This window comes from Lepus europaeus, chromosome 22 (genome assembly GCF_033115175.1).
Source record: "Lepus europaeus isolate LE1 chromosome 22, mLepTim1.pri, whole genome shotgun sequence".
Lineage (NCBI taxonomy): Eukaryota > Metazoa > Chordata > Mammalia > Lagomorpha > Leporidae > Lepus > Lepus europaeus.
The window spans coordinates 28,546,766-28,571,291 of NC_084848.1; the positions used below are offsets into that span (position 1 = coordinate 28,546,766).

A 24,526-nucleotide genomic window follows, 5' to 3' on the forward strand; every position below is an offset into this window, starting at 1 on the left:
GGGGTGCTGCCTCTTTCTTCCCTCTTCACCCACCTCTTTTGATTTCAAGAAGTTGTTCTGTGCCTGGTGGGGTGACAGCTGATTGGAGAACATTTTGCTAGAAGAATTCTAGCTCCATGGCCCCCATTTGGCTGCCTAATATGCCAGGCAGATGCCAGTCCAGGTAACGTCTCCGCCCCAGGCTACGCCTTTCTAGGAGGAGGAGGGAAAAGGGCCTGGGGTCCCGTGCCTGGGGTCTCCTGCCTGCCTCTTGGCAGTTCCAGGAGGCACCTGCTTAGGCCTGCGCCTTGCTTCCTGGATGGAGCCCTGTTTTGCTCTGGCACAGAGAAGCCCAAGCACCCTTGCTCGGGGGAGATGGGTTCTGGGCTGCCGGCTGCAAGGGTCTTCAGACCCTCAGGGAGCAGGCTTTCTCGCTGCATCTGGATGCAGCAGCCCGCGGATCTAAGGGCCCAGTAGCTGCCAGGGAACAGGGCGGAGGCATTAGTACTCTGTTCACCTTCTCCAAAATGCTTGATGTTGCTGTGTGATTTGCTGCCATCACGGACAGCGGGATTGCTTTCCCTTGCGTCTCTACAGCTCCCGTGGGCTTCCCAGCCAGCAGTAATCCCGTGCTTCCCCAGGCACACCGTGTGTGCCCCTTTCTCTTGCGTGCCACCTTTGTCTCCAACATCTGCCTCCTGGTAGATGATCTCCGCGAAGCACACCTTGTGGGGGTCCCTCTTGCCAGGTTCCCCTCTTTCTGCACAGAGTACTCACAACAGACCCTCCCCGCCGTGCTCCTGGCTTTGCTTAGGGGCTCCTGTTCCCTCCCCACAGGGTCTCTTCTTCCTCCCGTGTATGTACTGCTCATGCTCAGGAGGCTGGCTCGCAGGCTGATGCCGGCTTTCTTGAAGTCTCCCTGCTGCTTTCTGGGTTCCGCCCACACCTGGGCCGCCTCCCTCTTCCCCCCTCAGCGGAGGGAGGTCCGTGTAGATGGCTCTGCTCTATTCTGGCTCTCTTAGGACGTTGTGTGGCAGCTCGGTGATTAATAGACTTTATTTTTATCTGGTGCCCTTCAGACATGTGATCCTTGGGGATGGAAATGACCTTTAGAGAGGTCACAAGGCCCACCCTCCTCCCCCATCCCTGAATGGGGCAAGGGATGCTTTTAATAATCTCTAATGCATCCTGAGTGGAGAGGTGTCTGGTCGCTCCTCGAGTGTCCCTGGGGATGGCGTTACCATAAGCTGCCCTTTCTTCCACAATTCCAGCTGTGCTTTGAGTGATTGTTTGTGCTTCGCAGGAGCTGGAACTGTTCTCTCGTGCAGGTCCCCTTTGTCTTGGGTGCATCTTTCCCCAACAGACAGGCCCGTTCAGTAGCCCGTGATTCAGGGTTGACGCAGACTCTCTTTGGCACCCGGCGCTGAGCTCCCTTCCAGGTCTTCTTTAAGCTCAGCCCTCTCGCTGGAAGTAGCATCAAGGCCAATAGCAACAGACGCCTCTCCTTGATGATTTTACACATCGGCTCTTAGCACAAGGCCTGTCCATGGAGGATGGAGTATTGGGCTGGGCCAATGTGCTGGGCAGCACGTGGCTAGCTCCCGCTTGTGCTGCCCTGGCCCTGTCCCAGGCGCCTCTCCAGGTGTGTGCTCTTTTCCACTTACGCCCTTGGGTCCCCCTTCTTCCCTAGATCACTCAGCATTTGGCCCTGTCGAGTCACAAGAAGCAGATGCTATAATCTGTGACTTCAGTGTACAAGGTTCAATAATGGGCAAGGACTGGAATTTCACTGTCCACACATTTGCAATCCTTGCCATTTCTGTGTCGTCTGTTGTTGGATTTGACTAATTCCCACTCATCTTTGAGGTTATCTACAGAAACATTCGGTCACCTTGGGCCCGACCCCTCTCTCGGGGTTGTGTGAGATGCTAACAGCTGTGTTCCAGGTGGGCTTCTACTCCACCCTTCCTGACCTGTGTTCTGAGATATGACAGTGTTTCAAAAATTCATGGAAAATACACATTCTTTTTTGATTCTATTTTTCCATGAATTTCTGAAGCCCCTCTTACAGAAGTCTCCTGTTGTGTCCTTGGTCTTTGCTTCCCTATGAGGTGGGTGGGTGAAACATTAACTTAGCTGCTCATTTCAAGTGACAGTTGCCTTTCACCCAACAATTGAACTTATCCCATCTGAGGAATAGTAAATGATCTGAACATAACTTATTTCTTATGCAATCTATGGTATGTACGTATGAATCCTTTGTTTTCCAGTAAGTAACACAATCTATATTAGTTACTCTGGAAGTTTACCGTCTTTAAGGATTAAAGTTCCTTGGTCTGAAGATCAAGTGCTCGTTACCTACCAACAAAGCCACAGGCTAGGATTTCGTGGGATAGACCACTGGCATTGGTCAGGGTGTGGAGCCGCCTGTGCAGAAGTGACCAAGGTGCTTGTAGGAGTGCAGATTCCTGGGCCTCACACCAGCCCTGCTGGGTCACAATCCCTAGGGGGCTGGGCCCAGGGGCCTGCATGTTTTGGGAGGTTCTCAGGGGATTCTTAGAAGACTAATGTTTGAGAATGACTGGTCTACTTCCTGCAAGCCCGGAAGCCTCTGGCCTCTGAGAGTGGAGCCCGTCGTTATCCCCTGCTGTCTGCATCAGGAAGTCCTTGAGTCTTCAGGAATTGGGCAGGCAGATCGCCGCTGGCTGGCGTCCCTGTTTGAGTTGGTCTCATGCAAGTCTTTCTGGCTCTTCTCAGCGTTGATGAGAAACTCAGCAGTCTAGTATAAAACTTGGCAACCCAGTGCTCGATTTTTTAATCTACCCCGTGGCCTTTGCATCCTGTGGTATCGTTAGTCCCATTTTCCAGGTGGGGAGATGACTGGGGACAGCAGTCCCTGGGGCTGAGCTCCATTTCAAGAGTTTGCCTCCTCTCCCAACTGCTCCTAACTTGGGCTTCTCTTACTGGTGTCACTGGGGCAGACCCCTAATGAGAGACCCACTTTTCCATGTTCTTTGTTCCAGCGGCATCACTGAAGACGGGGGTGATGGGGTGGTGTGCAGGGAACGCTTTGTCTCCAAGCATTAGCCGCTGACAGAGGAGCCCTGAGCTGGCCACGATGGAAGTGATTTGTGACATTAGTGTTTTATGTTTTTCTGAATCATGATAATCACTCCCATTAATGAGGTGCTGACAGTGTATGCTAAGCATTTTGCCGACTGTCTCTGTCAACCCCTGCATGAACCTTGGGCTGCAGACAGGTGGCCTCATGTTTCCCTGAATAAACCGAGGCTCAGAGGGGTGAAGGGACTTGGCCCAGGTCACGGGGCTGGATAATGCGAGCTAAGGCTGGGATGTGAATCCCAGAACTGACGCATCCCAGGATACCTCCTGAGCAAACCAGATATGCCACCTACCCGGGAGTTTGGTTTTTCCTGAGCACGGAGGGCAAGGCCTGCTCTAGGAGTTAATAAAGGAGTGTGCACCTGTTATTTATGGGGTGGGGAGGAAACCCAGGCCGTTGTGGACAGGCAGCTGCTCGGTGTCAGCGTGGCAAACTGCGCCGGGTAGTGATTAGAGCTGACGTGGAATGGGATGGAACCTGTGCTTTTGGAGCTTTTTAAATTTACATCTATTAAGATCAGACCTCCTCCACCCCCAAACGAGGGCACGGGGTGCATTAGTGATGAAAGGGTGTGACTCACCTCTGAGTCACCTCTGAGCGCTCACATTCCAGGACGGGGTCCCCTGGCCTCCAGGGCTGTGGCTGCAGGGGTGAGTGGGTGGGTGACATCTTTGGCCCCCTCCCCCCACACTCCTGTGTTTTACAATGTGTGGCCTGTGAATGACAATGAGACCCTTTCTCACAGCATTGCCTTCCTTCTATAAAGCTGGGGTGGGGGCATGTCAGGGTAGGGTCTGGGGTCCCTTCCTGCTCTAACATCTGTTATTCCATGGGACACAGGGGTTAGGCTGATGGCACAGAGTGCCCAGGTCTCTCCCTGGCTCCACCCCCTGGTGGCTGTGGCACCTGTGTCCCCTTTTTATCAGGTGCAGGGCCTCCCCTCTTGGGTTCCAAGAGCACTCCTGTCCCAGGCCCTGGGCTCCTCCTCTCTGCCAGGCAGTGGCCTAGCGGTGAGGTTCCTTCCCCTGGAGAGAGGGCTCTGAAGGATGTGGAGGGGGAGCAGATTGCTGGATGCCACAGGTACACAGGAGAGACAGGATGGCTGGGGTGGGGCTGGGACAGACACAGGGAAGTCCCCTTGGGGTCGCTGTGGTGCCCCCTCCTCTGGGTACCTGAGTGCAGGAGGAAGGCTCAGGGGACTGCCGCTGTGTTGGGAGGGCCTGGAGGCCTGCCTGCTCCGAGGCTCATGTGCCGTGAGCTTCGAGCTGCAGCGGAGAGGCGGATCGTGGGGCCTTCAGGCTCGCTGCTCTTGCTGCTGGAGGAAGCCGGCATCATGGCTCAGTTGTCTCCGCTGCTGTCTTGTAGGTTCCTGCCAGGGGGAATGGGCGTGCATGTGGGAGGGTGGGGAAGGCCCGGGACCCCAGATGCTTGATTGGTGCAGTGGGGCCTGTGGCATGGGTCTGATCCCTGCGGATGGTGTACGTTCTGTATTTCAGTGACCCAGGTTGCAGGATGTGCCGCAGGCCTGGGGTTGCTGAGCTGCTCTTGGGTACCCCAGGAGCTCCGGTTGCTGCTTCCGTGGCTCCTGCTGCCTGCCCTCCCTGCCCCTGGCCCTCCCCTCCAGGGAGCTATCCTGCCTACGGACCTCTGCACCTAGGCTTGCTTTGCTGGGCTGTGACCCGAGACCCTGGAATGATTTCTCATCCACACAGAGCCAGGTCCTCCTCATCAGCTGTTCCTAGGTGGAACTGTCACGACAAACAGTTCCTGTTAGGTCGTGAGTGAGCCAGAACGGAGTAGATATGAGCACTGCAGAGGTTCTTTGATTTTTTTTTTTCAAAATAACTTTATGAGAATAGCATTTGTTTACTGCAGAAAACACTGATGTGCAGAAGGGGAAAAATAAAGATTACCCATTAATCGCACTTCTGGATTACTTTTTTTTCACTGTATACCATTCCAGGATATCCTCTCTCTCCTTTCCTCTCCCCCCCTTCGCTCCCTCTCCCTCTTTCCCTCTCCCTCTCTCCTCCTGCCCCACCCTACCCCCCCCATGTGACCAATCAATAATACATAAGAGGGTGGGCATTTAGCCCAGTGGTGCACCCCCCACCAGAGTTCCTGGGTTCCACTTCCAGCTCTGGCTCCTGATTCCAGCTTCCTGCTAATGCGCACTCCGGAAAGGACGCAGGTGCAAGCTCAAGAAATTGAGCACCTGCCACATACATGGGAGTCATGGATTGAACTCCCAGCATCAGCGGAACCCTGGCTGTTGCAGTCATTTGAGGAGTGAACCAGTGGGTGGAAGTGCTCTCTCTTTCTCTCTCAAATAAATAAATTAATAAATAAAAATTTAAAAAACTCCACATAGTGTTTTAACAACCCTCTCTTCACTCAACAATACACGAAGATCATCTTCCCATGTCCATAAACACATTATTTATTTATTTATTTATTTGGCAGGCAGAGTGGACAGTGAGAGAGAGAGAGACAGAGAGGAAGGTCTTCCTTTATTCCGTTGGTTCACCCACCAATGGTTGCTGCGGCCGGCGCACCATGCTGATCCGAAGCCAGGAGCCAGGTGCTTCTCCTGGTCTCCCATGGGGTGCAGGGCCCAAGCACTTGGGCCATCCTCCACTGCACTCCTGGGCCACAGCAGAGAGCTGGACTGGAAGAGGGGCAACTGGGACAGAATCCGGCACCCCGACCAGGACTAGAATCCGGTGTGCCGGCGCCGCAGGCGGAGGATTAGCCTATTGAGCCGCGGCGCCGGCCCATAAACACATTTTTTAAAGATTTATTTATTTATTTGAAAGTCAGAGTTAGAGAGAGATCTTCCACCAACTGGTTCACTCCCCAAATGCCCACAACAGCCCGAGCTAGGCCAGGCCAAAGCCAGGGCTAGGAGCTTCTTTCGGGTCTCCCATGTGGGTAGCAGGGGCCCTCTTCTGCTGCTTTCCTGGGTGAATTAGCAGGGAGGTGGATCAGAAGTGGAGCAGCCGGGACACAAACCAGCACCTACATGGGATGTCAGCGTTGTAGGCAGGGACTTATCCCACTGCGCTGGCCCCAGTAAATGCATTTTTATAACCTCATTTTTAGGGCTGTATTGTGTTCCATTGTGTGGCTATGCTGCAATTTCCGTCCCAGGCATCCTGCTTGTCCAGTGTGTAGACAGCTTGAAACGTGTTCATCCTTAGTCTCTGCCTGATAGTTTTCTGTTTCCAAGAAGCAGAGTGTGGGGTCAAAGGGCGCGACGCACAGCCTTTGACTTCTCGTTTGTCCAGGTTGGGGTGGGGGTGCAGGGGAGGAGGGGGCCTGATTAGGCCACCAGGTGAGGGGGAGTGGGGAGGAACAGGCATGGACTCGGGTGGGAGGCCAAGACCAGCCTGCGGCTCTGCTGCTTGTTCCCTGGGGCTTGGAGGAAGCCGCGTCACTGCTGGGAGGGTCTGTGTGCTCAGGGGTGCAGGGGCCAGGATGCGGCTGGGAAAGCTGACTGGGATCACGCGTGTCCCGGGTGGGCCGAGTCTGTGCTTCATGGTGTCCTTTCCTCCCAGAGCGGCCCCTTATTTCTGCCCTCTCCAGTGTGCTTGGGAAGACCAGGCTGATGTCACACAGGAGTAACACAGGAACAGGTGGCCTGGACTGAGCAGAGAGCGAGCGCAGTAGGAACAGGGGAGGGCTGGTCACAGCCAGGGAGGGGGCTGGCGTGTCAGAGGATGCCTCCCTGGTGTGCTTGAAGCCCCCCCACCCCCCCGCCAATCAGCTGTGGGCGAGGATCGAGTAGATCCCCATCTCCAGGGATGAGAGGCAGGAGGGGGCTGGGAGAAGAGGTAATAATAAGGCTGATGAACGCGCGTTGACTTACAGTGTGGGCCAGGAACCTCCTCTCTATTAGCTCTTTGAGCCTTGCAAAATCGCCGCAAGCTAGATGCTGTGGTCGCCTCCACCCTACAGATAAGAAAACCGAAGAGCAGAGGGGTTAATTAAATCTCCCGAGGTCACACAGTGAGTAAGTGGAGAGCCAGGATTTGATCGAGCTCTTTCTCCCTAATACCTCCCCACCCCCAACACACACACTGTCCCTCACCCCGGTCTGCTCTCTGCTGGTGCCTCGCGCCTCCCCCCAACCTGGGATCCTGCTCATGTGGCTTGGGAGCAGTTTGTCTGTCTGTTCCCTCTGGCTGGACTTGGAGCCTTCTGAGGGCAGGGGCCATGCCACAGTCAGCTCACATGGTGGCCCCCACATGGGGGGCTCCCTGCTCCCTGCTGATGGATGGCTAGGGGGTGTGGCCAGGTCTGAAGGCGGGCCTGCTGGGCCAGAGTGGAGGGGCCAGGCTGAGAGGCAGGGGGCACACAGCTAGACAAGAGCTGCTGGGCATGTCAGGCTTGGTTGCCTAGTGAGTGGGCCACGCAGTCAGCCGTGAACCCTGATCTTTCCTGACAGCTCTGGAAAGGTTGATCTATGGGATTAGGTATTCAGGGAAGAGAGCCCGAGGCCTGGTGGCTGAGGGGTCTTTTCCAGTCAGTTAGGAAAAGACATGAAGTCTGGGGTGGTGACAGCAGGAACGGAACGGCCAAGGCGAGCGAGAAGGCATTAGGAGAGAAGAACCCACAGAACCTGGTGGGTTGGCCAGGGATGGGGGTAGGGTCCAGGGGAGAGGAGGGAGGGAGATGGCCACAGTGACTCTGACATCTTGTGCTTGGGTCGTGGAGACCAGGGCTTCACTGGAATGTTCTAGAGAGGGAGGCGACCTAGGGGAGTGAGTTTGTGGGGAGGCAGGAAGCAGGCAGCGAAGTCTCACAGGTGCTCATGGGGAGACTTGGATTGGTGCTTTGGGTGGAAGGGGCGGGCCTCAGGCACGGGTGGTGAGCCACGGTGGACGGGCTGGGGGCCGCTGCTCACGCCTGCTCTGCAGCCCAGGCAGCCGTTCTACTGGATCTTCGGCCAGGCACGAGGGACGGACACTCCCTAGGGAGCACCCTGGCGAGGTTCCCACCCTTGGGGGCTGCCACGCCTGGGGGTCATGGGCTCTGGTTTTTAACTTTTCTCTTTCTTTTCCCCAGAAATGCAGATGACAATTATTTCCATTGTTTTTAGTGTAAGCTTATAAAAGGAAGTATGCCTTATGCTTTAAGCTAATTAAAACTGTATTAACATAGGGCTCATCAGACCAGGGAATTGAAGCCACCACCCTGTAAGGGGTGACGTTCGGAAGAAGAAGGTTCTGGAGTCAGCAGCCCAGGGTTTGATTCGTTGTTACATCACGTCCCACCCATGACCTTGGGCCAATTCTCTGAGCCTCAATGTCTTTATTTTTGAAACTTTATTTTTTTACTTACATTTATTTTTGAAAGGCAGACAGAGACCATGAGCGTGAGAGATAGACAGAAGGACAAGCAGACACAGAGAGCTCAAACATCTGCTGGCTCACTTCCCAAATGCCCTCATCAGCCAGGGCTAGGCCAGGATGAAGCTGGGAGCCCGGAACTCAATTCAGGAACCCCAGTATTTGAGTCACCACCTGCTGCTTCCCAGGGTGTCCATTAGGAAGAAGCTAGAATCAGGGTCATATCTGGGACTCGAACCCCATATGGGCTACGGGGCATGTTACAAGGACGAACTCATTCAGTTCTCACAACACCTGTATGAAGTGCAAACTGTCACTGTGCCCATTTTACAGACAAGAAAACCAAGGCTTGGAGAGATTAAGTAACTTGCCTAAGGCCACAGAGCAAATGAGCTGGCCCTGAGAGGCTGGCCTGAGGTCACCAGCATTCCATGACCTTGCTGTCCCACCAACACGTTTAAGGCTTTGGCTCTGCGGATTCCTGCCTTTTTCTGCCAGGCACCGAGCATCAGGCACCTTGAAGGCTTTCTTCCTGTTTCTCTCCAGGACCCGCACTCACACGCAACACCTTCCTCAAGTAAGCAGGGCACCCTCCCCGGGTGAGGACCAGGACTTGGATGGGTCCTGGCCGGTGCTGGGCCCGCACAGTCAGGATGTCACCCACACCCACCCTGCCCCAGCCCCAGTGTGTCTCTCCAGAAGAACAAGGTCCTGGGGAAGCGACTGCAGGCCGTGCATGGCTGGAGTGCCTGGGGGTGCGGGGGGAGGCTCCTGGCCTGGGAGCCTGTCTTATTTTCTCTCTCCTTCTGAGGGAATTGTAACTTTAGGAGGCACCCGGGCCTTCCAAGGCCGGAAGACAGCAGAGGGCTGAGAAGTGCTGGAATACAAGGGACTTAGAGGACACTGATCCATGCCCCATGCGTTACAGAGGGAGAAAGGCCCAAAGAGGTTGCCAGGGCCACACCGCCCCCTGGACTGGTGCCTGGGCCCCCGGGGCAGGGGTGTGGGAGCCCTGGACTTGTGTCACACCAGGGGCAACACCCTGGGAATCCCGAAGCCCTGACTTTGGTCACTGGTTCTCTGGGGCCGTGGTTGGCTTTCTTGCAAAGTGTCGTGGGAACTAATGGCCCCGCCCTGGGTGCGCAGGTCTGAGCCGGCGACCGTCCCCTTGGCTCTGTCTCACGCCAAGTTTGCGTCCGAGTCTCACTCAGAGCTTTTCTCGCTCTGGGCTCCTCCCTGCCTGGGGGAGTCGGTTGTGGGTGATTCCTCCACCCCCAGATGGTTCTGCAGGCCCATAGGGAAGGCGCCAGGAGCCCCAGCTTCTACCAACCAGTCTGGTCGTGTGTGTATCCCTGCAGGACGCCAGGGGCCACTCGGTAAGGCTGGATAGGAGGGAGTTTGATGACAGAATGAGTGTGGCAGTGTTTGCTGGATAAAGGCACTGCCGAGGGGACGAGGGACAGCAGGAGCCCTTCCCATCCCAACCCTGAGGAAGCAGGGAGAGGACACTTAGGTCCCAGGGCCAAGGAGAGCTGGAGCTCAGGGGAGGGCCAGCCCTGGCCCAGTACAGAGCACAGGCAGTGCAGGGCATGAGTCCCCAACGTGTCCTTTCTATGGCCGAACTCCCTGGAGGCAGAGAGCAAGGGGGCAGCTGGGGAGGCCAGCCCAGGCCCCGAGGGTGTCACAGAGGGCTCAATGACAGGCCGAGCAGCATGTCATTCACTGCATGTTTCAAAAGATAAACCTGGGTTCAAGCTCTGGTGTCTGCCATGTGCAACACCCTTGGACTCAAGTTTCCTCGTCTGTAAAGAGGGGATTGGCGATCGAGTGGAGGAATGCGGGCCCTCGTGGTGGTGAGGGAACACTCCCGGAGGCAGGAGCAGGTGACAGGCTCGCGGTGACTGCCGCGGGGCTGAGCTGGGAATGCGATGTGGCCGGTGACTCCCAAGGCCCCGGCTTTGTCTCTTGAACGCTCATCCTGTAATTGCTTTCAGTCGCTGGGAAACCACTGGCTCCGATCCCCACTGTGTGCTCCAAGTTGGGCTGATGAAAATGTGCCAGAGTCATTAAGTTATCAGTGGGGAAGGCGGCCGCTTCTCCCCGGCAGGAAGGATTCTGTCTGCTGCAGCCGGCTTTGTTCACACAAACTGCCCCGGCTCCCCGCCCCCTCCGCCCGCCATCACTCCCCCAGCCCCAGCCCAGATCCAGAGTGAGCAGGGTAGGATCCGAGGGGGCGGGGGGCTTGCTGGGAGCCCTCGGGGGGCCAGCGCCGACAGCATTCGTGGTCCTGCATGGCCAAGCCGGCCGTGGATGGGGAAGCAGGCAGGCGCTGCTTGTGCAGTCTGACAGATGGGTCCGCCCCAGGGGGACAGAGACAGAGGGAGCCAAGCTGGACCTCCCTTCCTGTCACAGCCGCTGCTCTCCGTGCATGCACCGTGCCAGCAGCACGAAATCTAGGTGCACGCTTGCCAAGGTGAAAGGAAGGACCTGAGGCGGAGCCCAGGCAGGGCTGGCGGGTCCCGGGGGCAAGGGCTTGGGAGGTGCACGACGCCAAGGAGCGGGCGCCGGGGAGAAGGAGGCGGCAGCGGGAGGATGGGGACGTGGCCCCCTCTGCATGCTTCAGCAGGCTCGGGGCTCCGTCTGAGTCCCAGCGACAGATATTTCCAGAGTGAGATTGCTGACATGATAAAAGGAGAGCAGATGGTGCCAACGCTTTATTTTCAGAGTGTTTCATTCCCCACCCTTCTCTCCCTGCGACTCTGCCACCCCAGACTTCAGAGGAGAAATGACTGAATCCCCCCTCTCTGCCCCCGCCAGGTTTATTCTCTTTGCTGAGCCACTTTGATGGCGATGCTGTTGTTGACAGCCGACGATGGCTGGGACCTGCCAAGAGCCAGGCGCTCGTCTCAGTGTGTTCTCCCACGTCACCCTCACCGCTGGGAGGCAGCTGCACTGTCCCGATCAGCCCAGGCGTCCAGAGAGGCTGAGCAGCTTGCCTGAGATCACACAGGCAGGTGGTGGCGGAGCTGGGATTTGAATCCTGGCAGCTCCAGTTGCTCCTGCCATGTACCTACTAGTTTGTACCTCCTCACCCTGAAGCAGGGCCAGGGCAGTTGATGGTGCAGGAATGACGATGCCCAAGTGGCTAGCCACTGTGGCTGGACAGTCGAGATTGTGAGGGACTTTCCCTCCCAGCTCCGGGTTGGGAGGCTGGTTGGTGCCTGCTCCCGTGCCACCAGGTGGGCTGTGTGGAGCGACTTAGTCCCAGGTCTCCAGCCCCAGTCCCGCCAGGTTTCCGGGACCCACCGTGTGACTTAATATAAAATGCAAGATGACAGCCAGGGGCCCCTTGCTCAGCAAACCTGGAGAATTTCAAGCAAACCAAGGATGGGGCCCTTCTGCCCTCGGGACGCCATCTGAGAGCCGAGCTGGTGAGGCTGGCCCACCCTGCGTGGTGTGACGGGAGGCTCTGGTTAAATCTGGAAGGTGGCCCGGCACCGCCTTCTCCTTCTTACCCAAGTCAGGCGGGACAGGATTTCCAAGGTGGTTCTTCCGCTTAGGTGCAGCGGTCTGATCCCGATGTAATTCAACCAAAATAAATCTTGGAAGTTGCGCCTCTGCCATGAAGTCACTTGAAGGACTCGGTCTCAGGGTCGCAAGTTTCATTTTGGGGTCGGGCATCTTGCGCCATTAACTCTACTTCCTCCTAACCCTGCCTCGCAGTCCCCCTCCCTCCTGCTGCCTCCCCTTCAGCCCGGGAGCCCGCTGGGACGTCCCCCGTGCAGTTGCAGTGCCTCCCGCAGCCGTGGCAGCTATGCGTAGGGGTGGCGTGTCTGCCTCGGCACCCTTCCCGCGTGGCTCTGCCTGCCCTGCTCCTCCTCCAGCAGGTGCGGGCCCCCTTCCCGCCTGGTGCACTGGTCTCTTCAGTCCCCTGCGTCCTTCCCAGTCCTTCTGTGGCACTGGATGTCGCGGTGGCTCTGCCCCAGTGCCTGGTTCCATGCACTTTCACAGGGGATGTGGCTCCTTGTGAGTAAATGCACTTGAAGCCCTGGCACCTGGCAGGCTCTCGGTAGCTGTGAGTGGAGGTCTCATTGTCAAGGTCACCTTGGACCCCTCCTCTGTGGGCTCTGTGTGTTTCTTAACCTGTGTAAAGCCATTTTCTCTCTCTCCACTGTCTCTGCGGATGCTGACGTATCTTCTTTCTCTGCACCCTCTCGGCACTTCTCTGCTCCTTCCCCAAGGCTCACGTCACTATCCTGCCAGGCACGTCCAGGATTCATGCCTCTCTCCTGAGCTCCCGGAACACAAAGCCAACCCCGGACCGAACTGCTTCGCTTCCTTCCTTAAATCTGCTTTTCCTGTTGCCCAAATCAGGAGCCTTGGCACCTTCCTTGTTTCCCTGAGCCAGTGTCGGGCTCCTGGCCCAGGTCAGGGCTGCCCTGGCCACTGGGGGTGGTATGTGCATGAACACCCGGGGCCTGCCACATTTGCTGCCTATGGCAGAGCCACGTGGTGCTCACGATTCCTCTGGGGGTGGGTAGAAAACAGAGCCCTACTTCTAGTCGGGAAGACTTCCTTAGGGAAGGACCCGTGAACTGGGATCCGGAGGCGGTTAGATGTTAATGGGGCTGATGGTGGGGTCAGGGGTGGCAGAGAGAGGGAGATAGATCATCCATCTGCTGGTTGACTCCCCAGGTGGCCTCACATGTCCAGGGCTGGGCCAGGCCAAAGCCAGGAGGAGCCTAGAATCCAATTCAGGTCTTTCAAATGGGTACAGGGACCCAAGCACTTGGGCCATTTTTACCACTTTCCCAGGTGCATTAGCAGGGAGCTGGATCAGAAGTGGAGTGGCTGGCACTTGAACCAGCAGTCATATGGGATGCTGGTGTCATGGGCGGCGGTTTAACCCGCTGTACCACAGCACCAGCCCCCCAAAAGCACTTAGGAGATGGGAAGACCAGCGGGCAGGAAGGCTGAGGAGGGGTGGGGTGTCGCGTCAGATGAGGCTCTGGAGAGTTGGACACCTGGACAGTGCATGCCAAGGAGACCACGTTCGTCTCTCTCAGCTCCCCCTTGCTTTCTCACATTCCCCCATTTCCAGCAGTTTCTCTCTTGTACCCCAGTTTCCTTCTCCACACAAAAATCCTCTACTTCACCCACAAACACCACCTTCAAACCCATCTCCTGCTCTGCGATCCTACGTGGTATTTCCAATGCGTAAGTCTAATTAAGGTGGTCTTCTGGGTAAAACCCTCCCCTGCCACTGCCCACCTTGTGAGCCCCCCTCACGCTCACCCCAGCCCTTCTTTTTCTGCAGTTCTGTTGAACTTTGAGGTGCTTGTGCCTTGGTGCCCCGAATGCCCTGGCCCGCTTTGTCCACCTGGGGTAGCCGGGCTCGTCTCCCGTACCGCAGGGCATGGCTCCTGCTCTGGGAAGCCACCCCCTGACTCCCTCAAGCCATCTGCCGTCCCTCTTGCAGGCTCCCCTTTGCCAGGCACCTGCTCTCCTGGCTGCACCTGTGCCTCCTCCCCTCGGCTTGTCTCTTCTGCTGGAGGGCTCTGAGGGTCGTGTATCTTTGTTCCTTTGCTGCCACAGGGCGGGGCATCTACTAGGTGTTTATTTAATAAACGTTGTCTTGAGTTGAAGGTCTGGTGATGAAGGAGTGACTTTTTGTTATACACAGGTGGCCAGAAGCAGAGCTCCGCCCAGAGTGCTCTTCCTAAAGGTGTCTGGGTTGCTGGACCTCCAGGTGCTGTCTGGTTCTCAGGGCTGCTCCTGCTGCTCTAGCGCCCCCACCTGCCATGTCCATCCAGCCAGAGGGGCAGGTGGACACGGGGCGGGTGGAGTCAAGCCTGAATATATCCGATCTTTTCACTTAGTGGTTCTCAAACTTCAGTGTGCATGGCAGCCTCTGATTCACGGCGTTTGTTACAAACACAGGTTGCTGGGGCCCGGCTGCCCGAGTCACTGCTTCAGTGGGGCAGGGGTGCCGCTGGAGAATTTGTGTGTCTTGACAGGTTGCTAGGTGGTGTTGACGATGCTGGTTTAGGGCCTACTCTTTGAGAATCTCTGTTCCAGCAAAAAAGATTTGCTCTAAAAATGATTTCTCTCCACACTGGTTAGGGAGGAGGAGAAGGAGGGAGATTTTGCTTGGGTCTGGCTTTGTGGGTTTTAAGAGCTGTTGGTAGGAGATTAATGTGCACTGATGGATCCGACTCTCCGGGCTCACTTCTCGCCCATCTCCTGGCTTTCCCACAAAGCGTTCATTCATCAGCTACTCGGCGAGTTGTTCCGAGGGTGTAGCGTGGCTTGGAGGCCGATGAGGTGCAGTTGTGGATATCAGGAAGAAATCGACAGGAAACTCGTCTTCAGGGAGGCCGTCCAGCACAGACGTAGCCCGAATTCCAGGAGTCTGAAGGAGAGAGGCCCGCTCTGGTGGGAAGTGACGGGACAGGCTTCGGGAGTATTCGTGGAAATACATTTGCTCATTAAGATCCAGAAATTCTGTGGCTGAAGGAAAACGGTGATGATTGACATCACAAATGGCACCAGTGAAATGCTGTGAGTTCATGACGGGGAGAGCTGCAGAGGCCGCCTGGTGTTGATACTGATACTGTTATTGCTGTTCGTCCACGTTTATTCCTCCTCATCAGTATGCCGAGTGGCTAAATGGACTCATATCCAGTGACAGCCTAATTTGCTGCTTTTTGACCTCAGATCATTTCAGAGTTAAGTAGAAAAAGCCACAAGCAGGCCCCAGACTGCATTTCAGGGTCTCTGTGGGTCCTGCCGCCAGGGTCACATGGGAGGCACCAGCCTTGGTGTTTATTTTTGCGATATATGTACGAGACAGAGAGAGACCATATAAATAGCGATTGAATATTAGGCCTGGAAGTTATGGCTGTGAGGCACCAACTTGCGTTTGGAACTTTGATTTTCTCGAGGAAGTCCTGTCCACTGCCAGATTCCATAGCATGGGGCCAGGGTAAAGTCCTTCTTGGGGGGGGGGGGGTCCTCACCTAAGACTTGGCAGACACGATGGGCACCCGTGCCCATCCCTTACCATTCACTCGGCATCTATGTTGTGTCATGGTGAGCGAGACGCTGTATAAACACTGTTCATAATCCCTTTAACCGTCCTTCCAGGTAAGTGTTGTTATCCCGGTTTTCACAAAAGAGAAGAGGCACAGAGAGCAGGTGCCTTGTCCAATGTCACACAGCGAAACTCTTCAGTTTTGGAAGTCAGTAGTACCATAAAGTTGAAACTGGCGAGAGATTGTCCAGACATTACAGCTCTGTCTCAGGTCTGAGTTGCAGGTCTGACATCAGCAAGCAGAATGTAGCAGTTTGTCAAGTGAATCATATGCTCTGACCAAACAGAATGGAAGGCAAGAATGGCTCCATGATGTGAAACATTAAAATGAACACAATTCCCCATATCAACAAACGAAAGGAACACATACATTAGGAGGTGCTGACGGGCAGTTGATAAAGTCCTCCTATAATAAAACTCTAAGACAGGAAGGAGAGGAACTACTTAAATTTGATAAAGACTAAAAAATTAGCCACATACATCATTCGAAACAGTGAAACCATAAATCCAAATTCATTAAAATAGGAAATTCTTGCTTTTACTGTTTTGAAATATTGTTCTGGTGATTTTTACACGTGAATTAAGCAAAGATAAAATAAGTTTATATAAATACAGGAGAGGAAAAATGGCATTATTTATTTTTACCGATGGTTGGCTACTGCAAGAGAGAAATAACCCGCCGAAGGAGAAGGTCGGACACGAGTTCCTCTCCGGACTCTCAGGCTCCCGTGGCCGGTGCTCCGGCAGCCGCATGTGGGCCTTGCGCCCAGGCCTGGTGCTGAAGTCTGTGCCTGTCCCACCCTGGGAAGTACTGGTGCGCACTGCTGTGACCTGTGAGCGTCAGTGTGAGGAGCAGGGACAGTGTGTGAGCCTCAAATGTGCAGCCGAGCAGGAGTGGGGGGAGGCCCGAGATCTGGGGCTGTGCGTGCAGGGAACCTGAAGCTGGTACTCTGTCTGCCGCCAGGTCGCCAGCCTCCTGCCACCCAGCTGCTGGGCAGCCCGCCACGTAACCGCTCCCTCTCTTCTTGGCTCCACCAAGCCATGTCGACACTGCTTGTTGCCTTTGTCGCAGGCTGCTCCCAGAAGCACCTGTCGCAGACTGTGGGGCAGGCAGGCGCCAAGTCCAGGCGGGGCACATCCACCAAAGATGTGTGGAAGGGGAACAGCGAGCGTCTTATCCAGATGAAACTGTTTGCTTCAACCTCAGGGTGGCGGACAGAGCACTGCCGTAGGAGTCCCGGCCGGCCGGGTTCTGATGCATCAGTCGCAACTAGCTGTGTGTTCCTTAGCATGGCTGGGCCTTGCGTGCCTCATCTGTGCTGGGGAATGTTGCTCTGGTAGATTCCCAGGAACCCTCTGAACTCCATGTTACAATAACAGTCACCGCAGGCACGCGCCCAGGGCTCTTCTAAGTGAGGTTGAGCAGCCCTGAGAGGTGAGTCCTCTCATCATTCCCAGCTTCTCTCTGCAGAACCATAGGCACAGAGAGGTTCTGTGGCTTGTCCGGGGACTCGCAGCTAGGAAATGGTGGGTGCCCATGGCTCTTACCCTCTGCGCTGCCATGCTATGACGGCGTTGGTTCTGTTGCCTTGGGAGAAGGAGCATTGCGCTGGGAGCCATGGCGGCCACAGTTGCTGACGTGGACACTTCCCTCTTTTGTCTCCTCTTTTCCCCCCAGTCTGTGGCAAGCGCTACAAGAACCGGCCGGGACTCAGCTACCACTACGCTCACACTCACCTGGCCAGCGAGGAGGGGGACGAAGCCCAGGACCAGGAGACCCGGTCCCCTCCCAACCACAGAAACGAGAACCACAGACGTGAGTCCCCCCCGGGTTAGGTTGGGGCAGTGAGGAGGGGGTGGGCAGGGCTGGGCATGTCCCCGTTTGTCACCTCTGGCATCAGCTGCTGGTTGGCCTCCATGTCCTGGAGGGAGTTGGCTCCTACACAGCCAGCCAGCTGCCATGCCTGTGACAGCCCAGTGCTGGGCCTGCGGGGTCAGGGCAGGGCTCTGCTTCCGGGGAAGCAAGGTGAGTGCTTAGCAGGAGGGAGACGTCCTTCCCTGGCCACCATCCCATACCAGACCGGCCACTCTTTGCCCTCTGCCCAAGATAACCCCCCAACAGCTGCTGAACTGAGTTGGCCACAGCCCCTGGAACGTGCATGTGGACAGACATTCTGAGTGTCCACTTATCTGCTCTGAGCCTCAGGAGATTCGTGATGTCTTGCCGAGGCTTTGGCATAGGGGCACAATCTTGGCATCCATTTCCTGTGTCAGTGCGGCTGCCTGAAGCCCCCATGCTCCAATGGCACATGCAAGGAGAGTGGATCTGTCACTTAGGACGCTGGGCTCTGATGACCCAAGAGGAACCCGAAGAGTTGAGTTTCTGTTTCCATCCTTTATTTCCCTCCTCAGCTTCTGGTTAGGGATTAAGGAGTCAAAAAGAGGCTTAGTAGTGACCACTTGGCTTCCTTGTATACCACCCCTTAGGGTCTCTGGGCCTCCCTAAGTCTCAAACTGGCTGGGGATGACGGACTCTTGAGGGCCTGCTGCAAGGTGGGGGCCAAGGCAACCATCACCTGGTGGAGAGTGTTCATGGATGTACCGTGTGTTTTTGTTTGGTTCACAGGAGTGGGCGATAGGTGTATTAAGGTGAACAGTTCATTGCAATTAAAGGGATCAGACCTTTAAAAGTAGAGTCTGCCATTCAAGGATGACCCCAGTGTGTTGCAATCAACTCAGTCAACCAGTTTCACTTGGTTGCCTTCACCAAAGACTTGAAATAATTAATACACCTGTGGCCGAGTACCTTTCCTGGATTCGCCTGTTCTCCCCTGACCCTCACCTCTTCTTCCCCTAGTGACATTGTCCTTTTTTTTTTCTCCTGTAAGATATTTATTTTGAAAGTCAGAGTTAACAGAGAGAGGAGAGAGATCTTCCATCCACTGGTTAACTCCTCAGGTGGCTGCAGCGGCTGGGAGCCAGGAGCTTAGTCTAGATCTCCCACGTGGGTGCAGGGGCACTGGGTGCAGGGGCCCAAGCACTTGGGCCATCTTCTGCTGCTATCCCAGGCACATGAGCAGGGAACTGGATCAGAAGTGGAGCAGCCGTTCATATGAGATGCTGGACTGCAGGCGCCGACTTTGCCTGCTACGCTGCAGTGCCGGCCCCTGATGTTGCCTTCTTGCTTGGTTTGCTGGGGCTTCCATGAGAACAGAACACCGCAGCCTGGGTACTGCAGACTTTCATCTCCTCACGGTTGTGGAGGCTGCAAGGCCAAGATCAAGGGGCGGGCAGGGTTGGATTCCTCGGGGGCCTCTCTGCTGGACTTGCAGAGGCTGTCCCCGTCCCCCTCCCACGGCCGGCTCTCTGTGCCCCTGCTGTCACTTACTGGGCCCTCATTTCCTCCTCTGCGAGGACCCCGGTCACATGGGCTCTTACGGCCCACCCCATGGCCTCGTTTTAACATCAAGACGCTATCTCCAGATGCAGTGCTGTTCTGGGGGCTGGGGTTGGGGCAGTTTGGGGGGGTGCTGGGGGGCACACACCACCTTCTTTCCTTGTTCCTGTCAGGGCCCAACCTTCAGCACGACAGACTCTTCCTTGTTTTCTCACCTGCTGTTGTCATGGGGACAGAACCGGAAGAGCAGGGCGGGAGGCATCTGACGGAGCCTTGCCCGTGGAGGCCTCTGCCTTCCTTCTGGGCCGGGGTGTCCTCTTCACCCTTGTCCTCCAGAGAGGGAGATCTCTCGACCTGCCCAGGCACCCGACACTGCCTGTCCTCCCTGTCTCTCCTCTTTTCCCTTCTCTGGGCTGAGTGTCCAACAGTCACAAGGAGCCGTGGTCGCCTGCACAAGGAGGCTGAGAATGAGCCCCTCTGGTGCTGGCCGCTCTCTGGATGGTGTTGATTCTCGACTGTTGCTCGCTCGACAGCGCTTGTTAGCTTGGGATTAGTTCTCCCTCTCCCAAATGCTAGCTGTGCTGCTCACGGCTGCTCTCAAAGCTCAGGCCATCCTGTTCCCAGAGCCTTGCTCACACCGTAGGGTTGGCATTGCATCTCTTCTGTCTGTGTCACTTCCTTCCTGCTCCCCTGCAGCCTCGCTGTAGTAAGTGGGGGTGCTTGTGTGTCTGTGAGACATGGGTGGGGGGAGAGGAGAGAGAAACATGATGCTGTCAGCAGGGAGGAAGGTACAGGGCAGAGCCTAAGTGGAATGAGGCAGCATCTTCTTAGCTGTTCCTCCAGGTTGGCTGTTGGCTTCAAAAACATTTTAGAAAATTATTTTCAAGGAAGAAAGAAAGGTCAAGAGGGATGGAGGAAGGGGAGGAAAGAGAAGAGAGGGAGAGAGGGACAGAGGGAGAGAGGGAGAGGGAGAAAATGATCAATCTTCCATTGGCTGGTTCACTCCCTGACTGTCTACAACAGCCTAAGCCGGGCCAGGCCGGAGCTGGGAGCCACAAACTCCCTCCTGGTTGGCAGGGACCCAAGTACTTGTGCTGCCTCAAGGGTGTGCATTTGTGGGAAGCTGGAATTGGAAGCAGAGTAGCCGGCACTCCAGGATGGGATGAGGGCACGCTAAGTGGTGACAACCTCTGTCCCCTCCCTGGCTGTTGACTTGGGAGGCCAGTGCTGTCATATTTCATTCTGCCACCAGGGCCTCCTCCCGTTCTGTCACCACTGGGTGCGTGCTCCTCAAGGCCACAGGGCCTTGCGTGGTCAAAGGAAGCCGAGCCTGTTACCTCCCACACGCACACGCCTCCGTGAGAAGTCTCTTCTCCGAGGGGTTGTTGTGAGCACACACACCCCAGCCTCCGAGCCACCCCTTGTCTCTCTCTGATGATGAGAAACTGGCTTCTTCAAATGGGCCATTTCACTTTTTAAAAATTTTGGGGCCGGCGCCATGGCGCAGTAGGTTAATCCTCTGCCTGTGGTGCTGGCATCCCATAAGGGCGCCAGTTCGAGTCCCTGCTGCTCCTCTTCCAATCCAGCTCCCTGCTGTGGCCTGGGAAAGCAGTAGAAGATGGCCCAAGTGCTTGGGCCCCTGCACTGGCATTGGAGACTGGGAAGAAGCTCCTGGCTCCTGGCTTTGGATCGGCGAAGCTCTTGCTGTTGCGGCCATTGGGAAGTGAACCAACGGACGGAAGACCTTTCTCTCTGTCTCTCCCTCTCACTGTCCTTAGCTCTACCTCTCAAATAAATAAATAAAATCTTTCAAAAAAAAAAAAACTATTTGGGGCTGGCACTGTGGCATAGTGGGTAAAGCCACTGCCTGCAGTGCTGGCATCCCATATTTAAAAAAATTATTTATTTGAGAGGCAGACATAGATTCTCTCTCTCTCTCTTTCTTACACACACACACATAAGCACACAGAGAGAGAGAGAGAAAGAGAAAGGGAAATAAACAATCAGAGAACGGAGATTTTCTATCTGCTGGTTCACTCCCCAAATGCCCACATTTGAGCTGGGCCAGGCTGAAGTCAGGAGCTGAGAACCCAGGTCTCCCCCATGGGTGCAGGGATCCAGGTACTCGAGCCATCACCTGCTGCCTCCCAAGGTGTGCATTAGCAGGAAGCTGGAATAAGAAGCAGAGCTGTCTGAACTGGAACCCAGGCACTCACTCCCATGTGGGATGTGGGTGTCCTCAGTAGCATTTTAACTATGGCGCCAAACACCTGCTTCTGGCCAAAGCTTTTTGACCTCCTGGAAAAGAAGAGCTGTACCTGAGATGAGCTGGGATGACCCGGGACCTCCTCACAGGAAGAAAGTTCCAGAAGCCCTTTGGGCTGCGTCTCACAGGGCCCTCTCTGAGAGCTTCTAGTGGGGAGCTGTGACAGGAAGGTGTTTAGTGCCAGCAAAGCCGTCCTTTCTCAAACCCAGGAGAGCGCCGCTTCGCCCAGGTTCGCTGCCCCTGCTGCTCAGTGTGCTCTGTGCCCTCCCACGTTCCCCTAGTGAGCAGCCTCCCCCGACCGTTTTCTCTCGAGCTCTAATTGCCAGCATGGTTAATACACTGTCTGGGGTGTGGGGGTGGGCTCCCATCCATCCTGCCCCTAAATGCCACTGGGGCTGAGCGGTGAATTGAACGTGACAGCTCAGCAGCATCCTGAGGTCTGTGCTAGGCGTCTCTCCCCCTCCCCCAACTTGGTGAGGCTTTATGAGTGGGGGAGGGTGGCAGGAGCACTTAATCCAGGAGGCTAATCTGTGCTGCCCCCCGGGGAGAGGCCTGGCCGACTAGGAGGACGCTACTGGAGCAGAAATGCTGACTTTCGTTCCCTGGCTCAGCAGAGCTGCAGGGGGACCCAGGCTGCCCGTGCATGGGGGCCTCCTGGATAAACAGGGCCGGGGCAGCTGGGGCGCAGCACCTGCAGCGGCAGAGACCTTTCAACTTCGCCGCTCCTGCTGGCCTTACTCCATGCCGTGCAACTGTGTCTGCAGCAGACACGGTGCTCATCCCGCGCCTGCTGCTGCTGAAAGGGCACGGGGCGGCTGCAGCCAGCCCTGATCTGGCCTCCCCCACGTGCTGCCCAGGGCTGCCAGCTCAGCGGTTGGCAGGCCACTCCTCCTGTCCTCCCCTCCTCGGCCCTGCCCCAAGCTGGTGCCTCTCTTGCCCTTGCTTCCCTCTCCCCTCTCATTGTCTCCAGACTCTTGTGTCTCTTGTAGATCTGACCCCCTTGCCTCTGTGGCCCCTTGCCTCATTGACAAGCAGCCCAGGCATGGCTGGAGACCTGATGCTCCCCTTCGGGTGGGTGTCCTTTTCTGCTGGGATCTCCCCTCTCCCCACACTGCCCCCAGAGCTGCTGGCCTTCCTCTCCCCGTGAGGTCAGATTCCTCCTCCTTCCTGCTTTTCTCTTCCCACCTTCGGTTACTTTGTGCAGATGAAATCACTGTGTGTGCACATGCACGTGTGTGTGTGTTCATGCACAGATGCGTGCACATACGTGTGCGTGGTATGTGTGTACACACGCACATGTGTGTGTACATGCATGTGTGTGCATGCGCATATATGTGTGTTCGCGCACAGGCGCGTGCACGCACATGCACACGTGTGTGGTATGTGTGAACATGTATGTGTGTGCATGTGTGTTCATGCACAGATGCGTGCACATGTGTGTGTGGTATGTGTGCACATATGCACACACGTGTGTATATGCATATGTGCACACGCATGCATGTGTTCATGCACAGGCACGTGCACACATGTGTGCACACATGTGTGCAGTGTGTGTATATGTATGTGTGTACACACATGCCATTTATGTACAAATACACACATAGATGTGCATGATTTAAAGGAGGGAAGGCTTGGGAGGGGGAGGACTCTGCGAGGTGCCGCTCGGAAGCGTGCTGCTGTGCCGCTGTAGCTGCAACCTTGATAAACAGCCCCAGGAGGGCCAGGGCAGCACACAAAGCCCTGGATTTGAATTCGAAGCTCCACTGAAGAATGGGTGTGGTGTAGAGGTTAAGACGCAGTTACAGATACCCACATCCCTATGGCCTGGCTCCTTCTGCCTCTGCCCCCACTTCCGGCTTCCTGCTAGTGCACGCCTTGAGTGGCAGCAGGTGACAGGGCTCATGTAATTGGGTCCCTGCCACCCATGTGGGAGACCCAGATGGAGTTTGCACTCCTGGATTCAGCCTGGTTGTTGAAGGCTTTTAGGAGTGAGCCAGTGAATAAGAGATCTCTTTGTCTGCCTGTGTCATTCTGTCTGTCTTTCAAACAGGTGAAAAAAAGAAAAAGAAAAACCAAAACAGGTCACTGACCCAGGCTCTCAGTACTGGAATTCTTCTTGGGGGTGGGCACTTAGCCTGGTGGTTGAGAGGCCTGCGTCCCCTATCCGAGCACCTGGGTCCGGGCACCTGGGTCCAGGCACCTGGGTGCGGGACCCGCTCGAGCTCCTGACTTGAGCTTTCTGCTAATGTAGACCCTGGGATGTCATGGAGATAACTCGAGCAGTGTTCCTGACATCCACAGGGCACCAGATCTGGGTTGAATTCTCCGCTTCTGGCTTCAGCCCGGCTCCGCCCAGGCCATTGTGAGTATTAAGAAAAGAACCAGTGCATGGGTGTTTTCTCCGTCTGACTTTTTCTCTCTCACAACAAAACCAAAAAAACCACTTCTGCAATTTCTTTTTACCTACTCTTCATAGTGAGACTCTTTTATAGATAATATTATCAAGGTTATCTAGATCTATGTGAAAAAGCTGTGTAAGTGTAAGTTCATTGTCGTCCTTCCGTCCCTCTGTTTAGGAGCGATGTATGGAACCCTGTCTGTGGGCTGCGCCTGGCAGATGCAGGCGTGAGTGAGACGTGGCTCTGTCCTTCAGGAGCTCACAGACTGGGCAGGGTGTGTAGTGCAGCAGGCACAGAGCCACAAAGGAGCTAAGGGTCAAGGTCACAGCGTGCTTCCGTTAGCATCGCCTGGGACCTTCCTGGAAATGCAGATTCTCAGGCCCCACTGACCTCCTGAAATGTAGGCTCCAACGGTGGTGACTACAAAGTTATGGTTTTTTATTTGACAGGTAGAGTTATAGACAGTGAGAAAGAGACAGAGAGAAAGGTCTTCTTTCCGTTAATGGCTGCTATGGCCGGCGCTGTGCCAATCCAAAGCCAGGAGCTGGGTGCTTCCTCCCGGTCTCCCATGGGGGTGCAGGGACCCAAGCATTTGGGCCATCCTCTGCTGCCCTCCTGGGCCACAGTAAAGAGCTGGACAGGAAGAGGAGCAACCAGGACATAATCTGGCACCCCGACCAGAACTAGAACCTGGGGTGCCGGCGCCGCAGGCGAAGGATTAGCCTGGGGAGCCACAGCAGCAGTCACTAGAATACAAGAACAAGCAATTGATAAAAGCATCCACTGAGAGCCTGTGAGTTGTGACGTGGTGTGTCTCTTTTCTTTAACAGTGTAAGCCAAACATGCTCTCCTATCACATACTTGGGGCTCCTAAGAGGAAAGTGTTGTTTTTTTTTTTTCAATATGGGTCTGTAAAA

At 55.6% G+C, this 24,526-nt stretch overlaps 1 protein-coding gene across 2 annotated transcripts in view; it reads left to right on the forward strand.

Moving 5' to 3' along the window:
- The window catches only part of LOC133751222 (zinc finger protein DPF3-like), a 239,582-nt gene that overhangs the window by 197,688 nt on the left and 17,368 nt on the right, over nt 1-24,526 (forward strand). For both annotated transcript variants that reach the window (XM_062181111.1, XM_062181112.1), the window contains exon 7: nt 17,226-17,363. In XM_062181111.1, the coding sequence (XP_062037095.1) occupies nt 17,226-17,363 (138 nt within the window). The remainder of the gene's footprint in view (nt 1-17,225; nt 17,364-24,526) is intronic.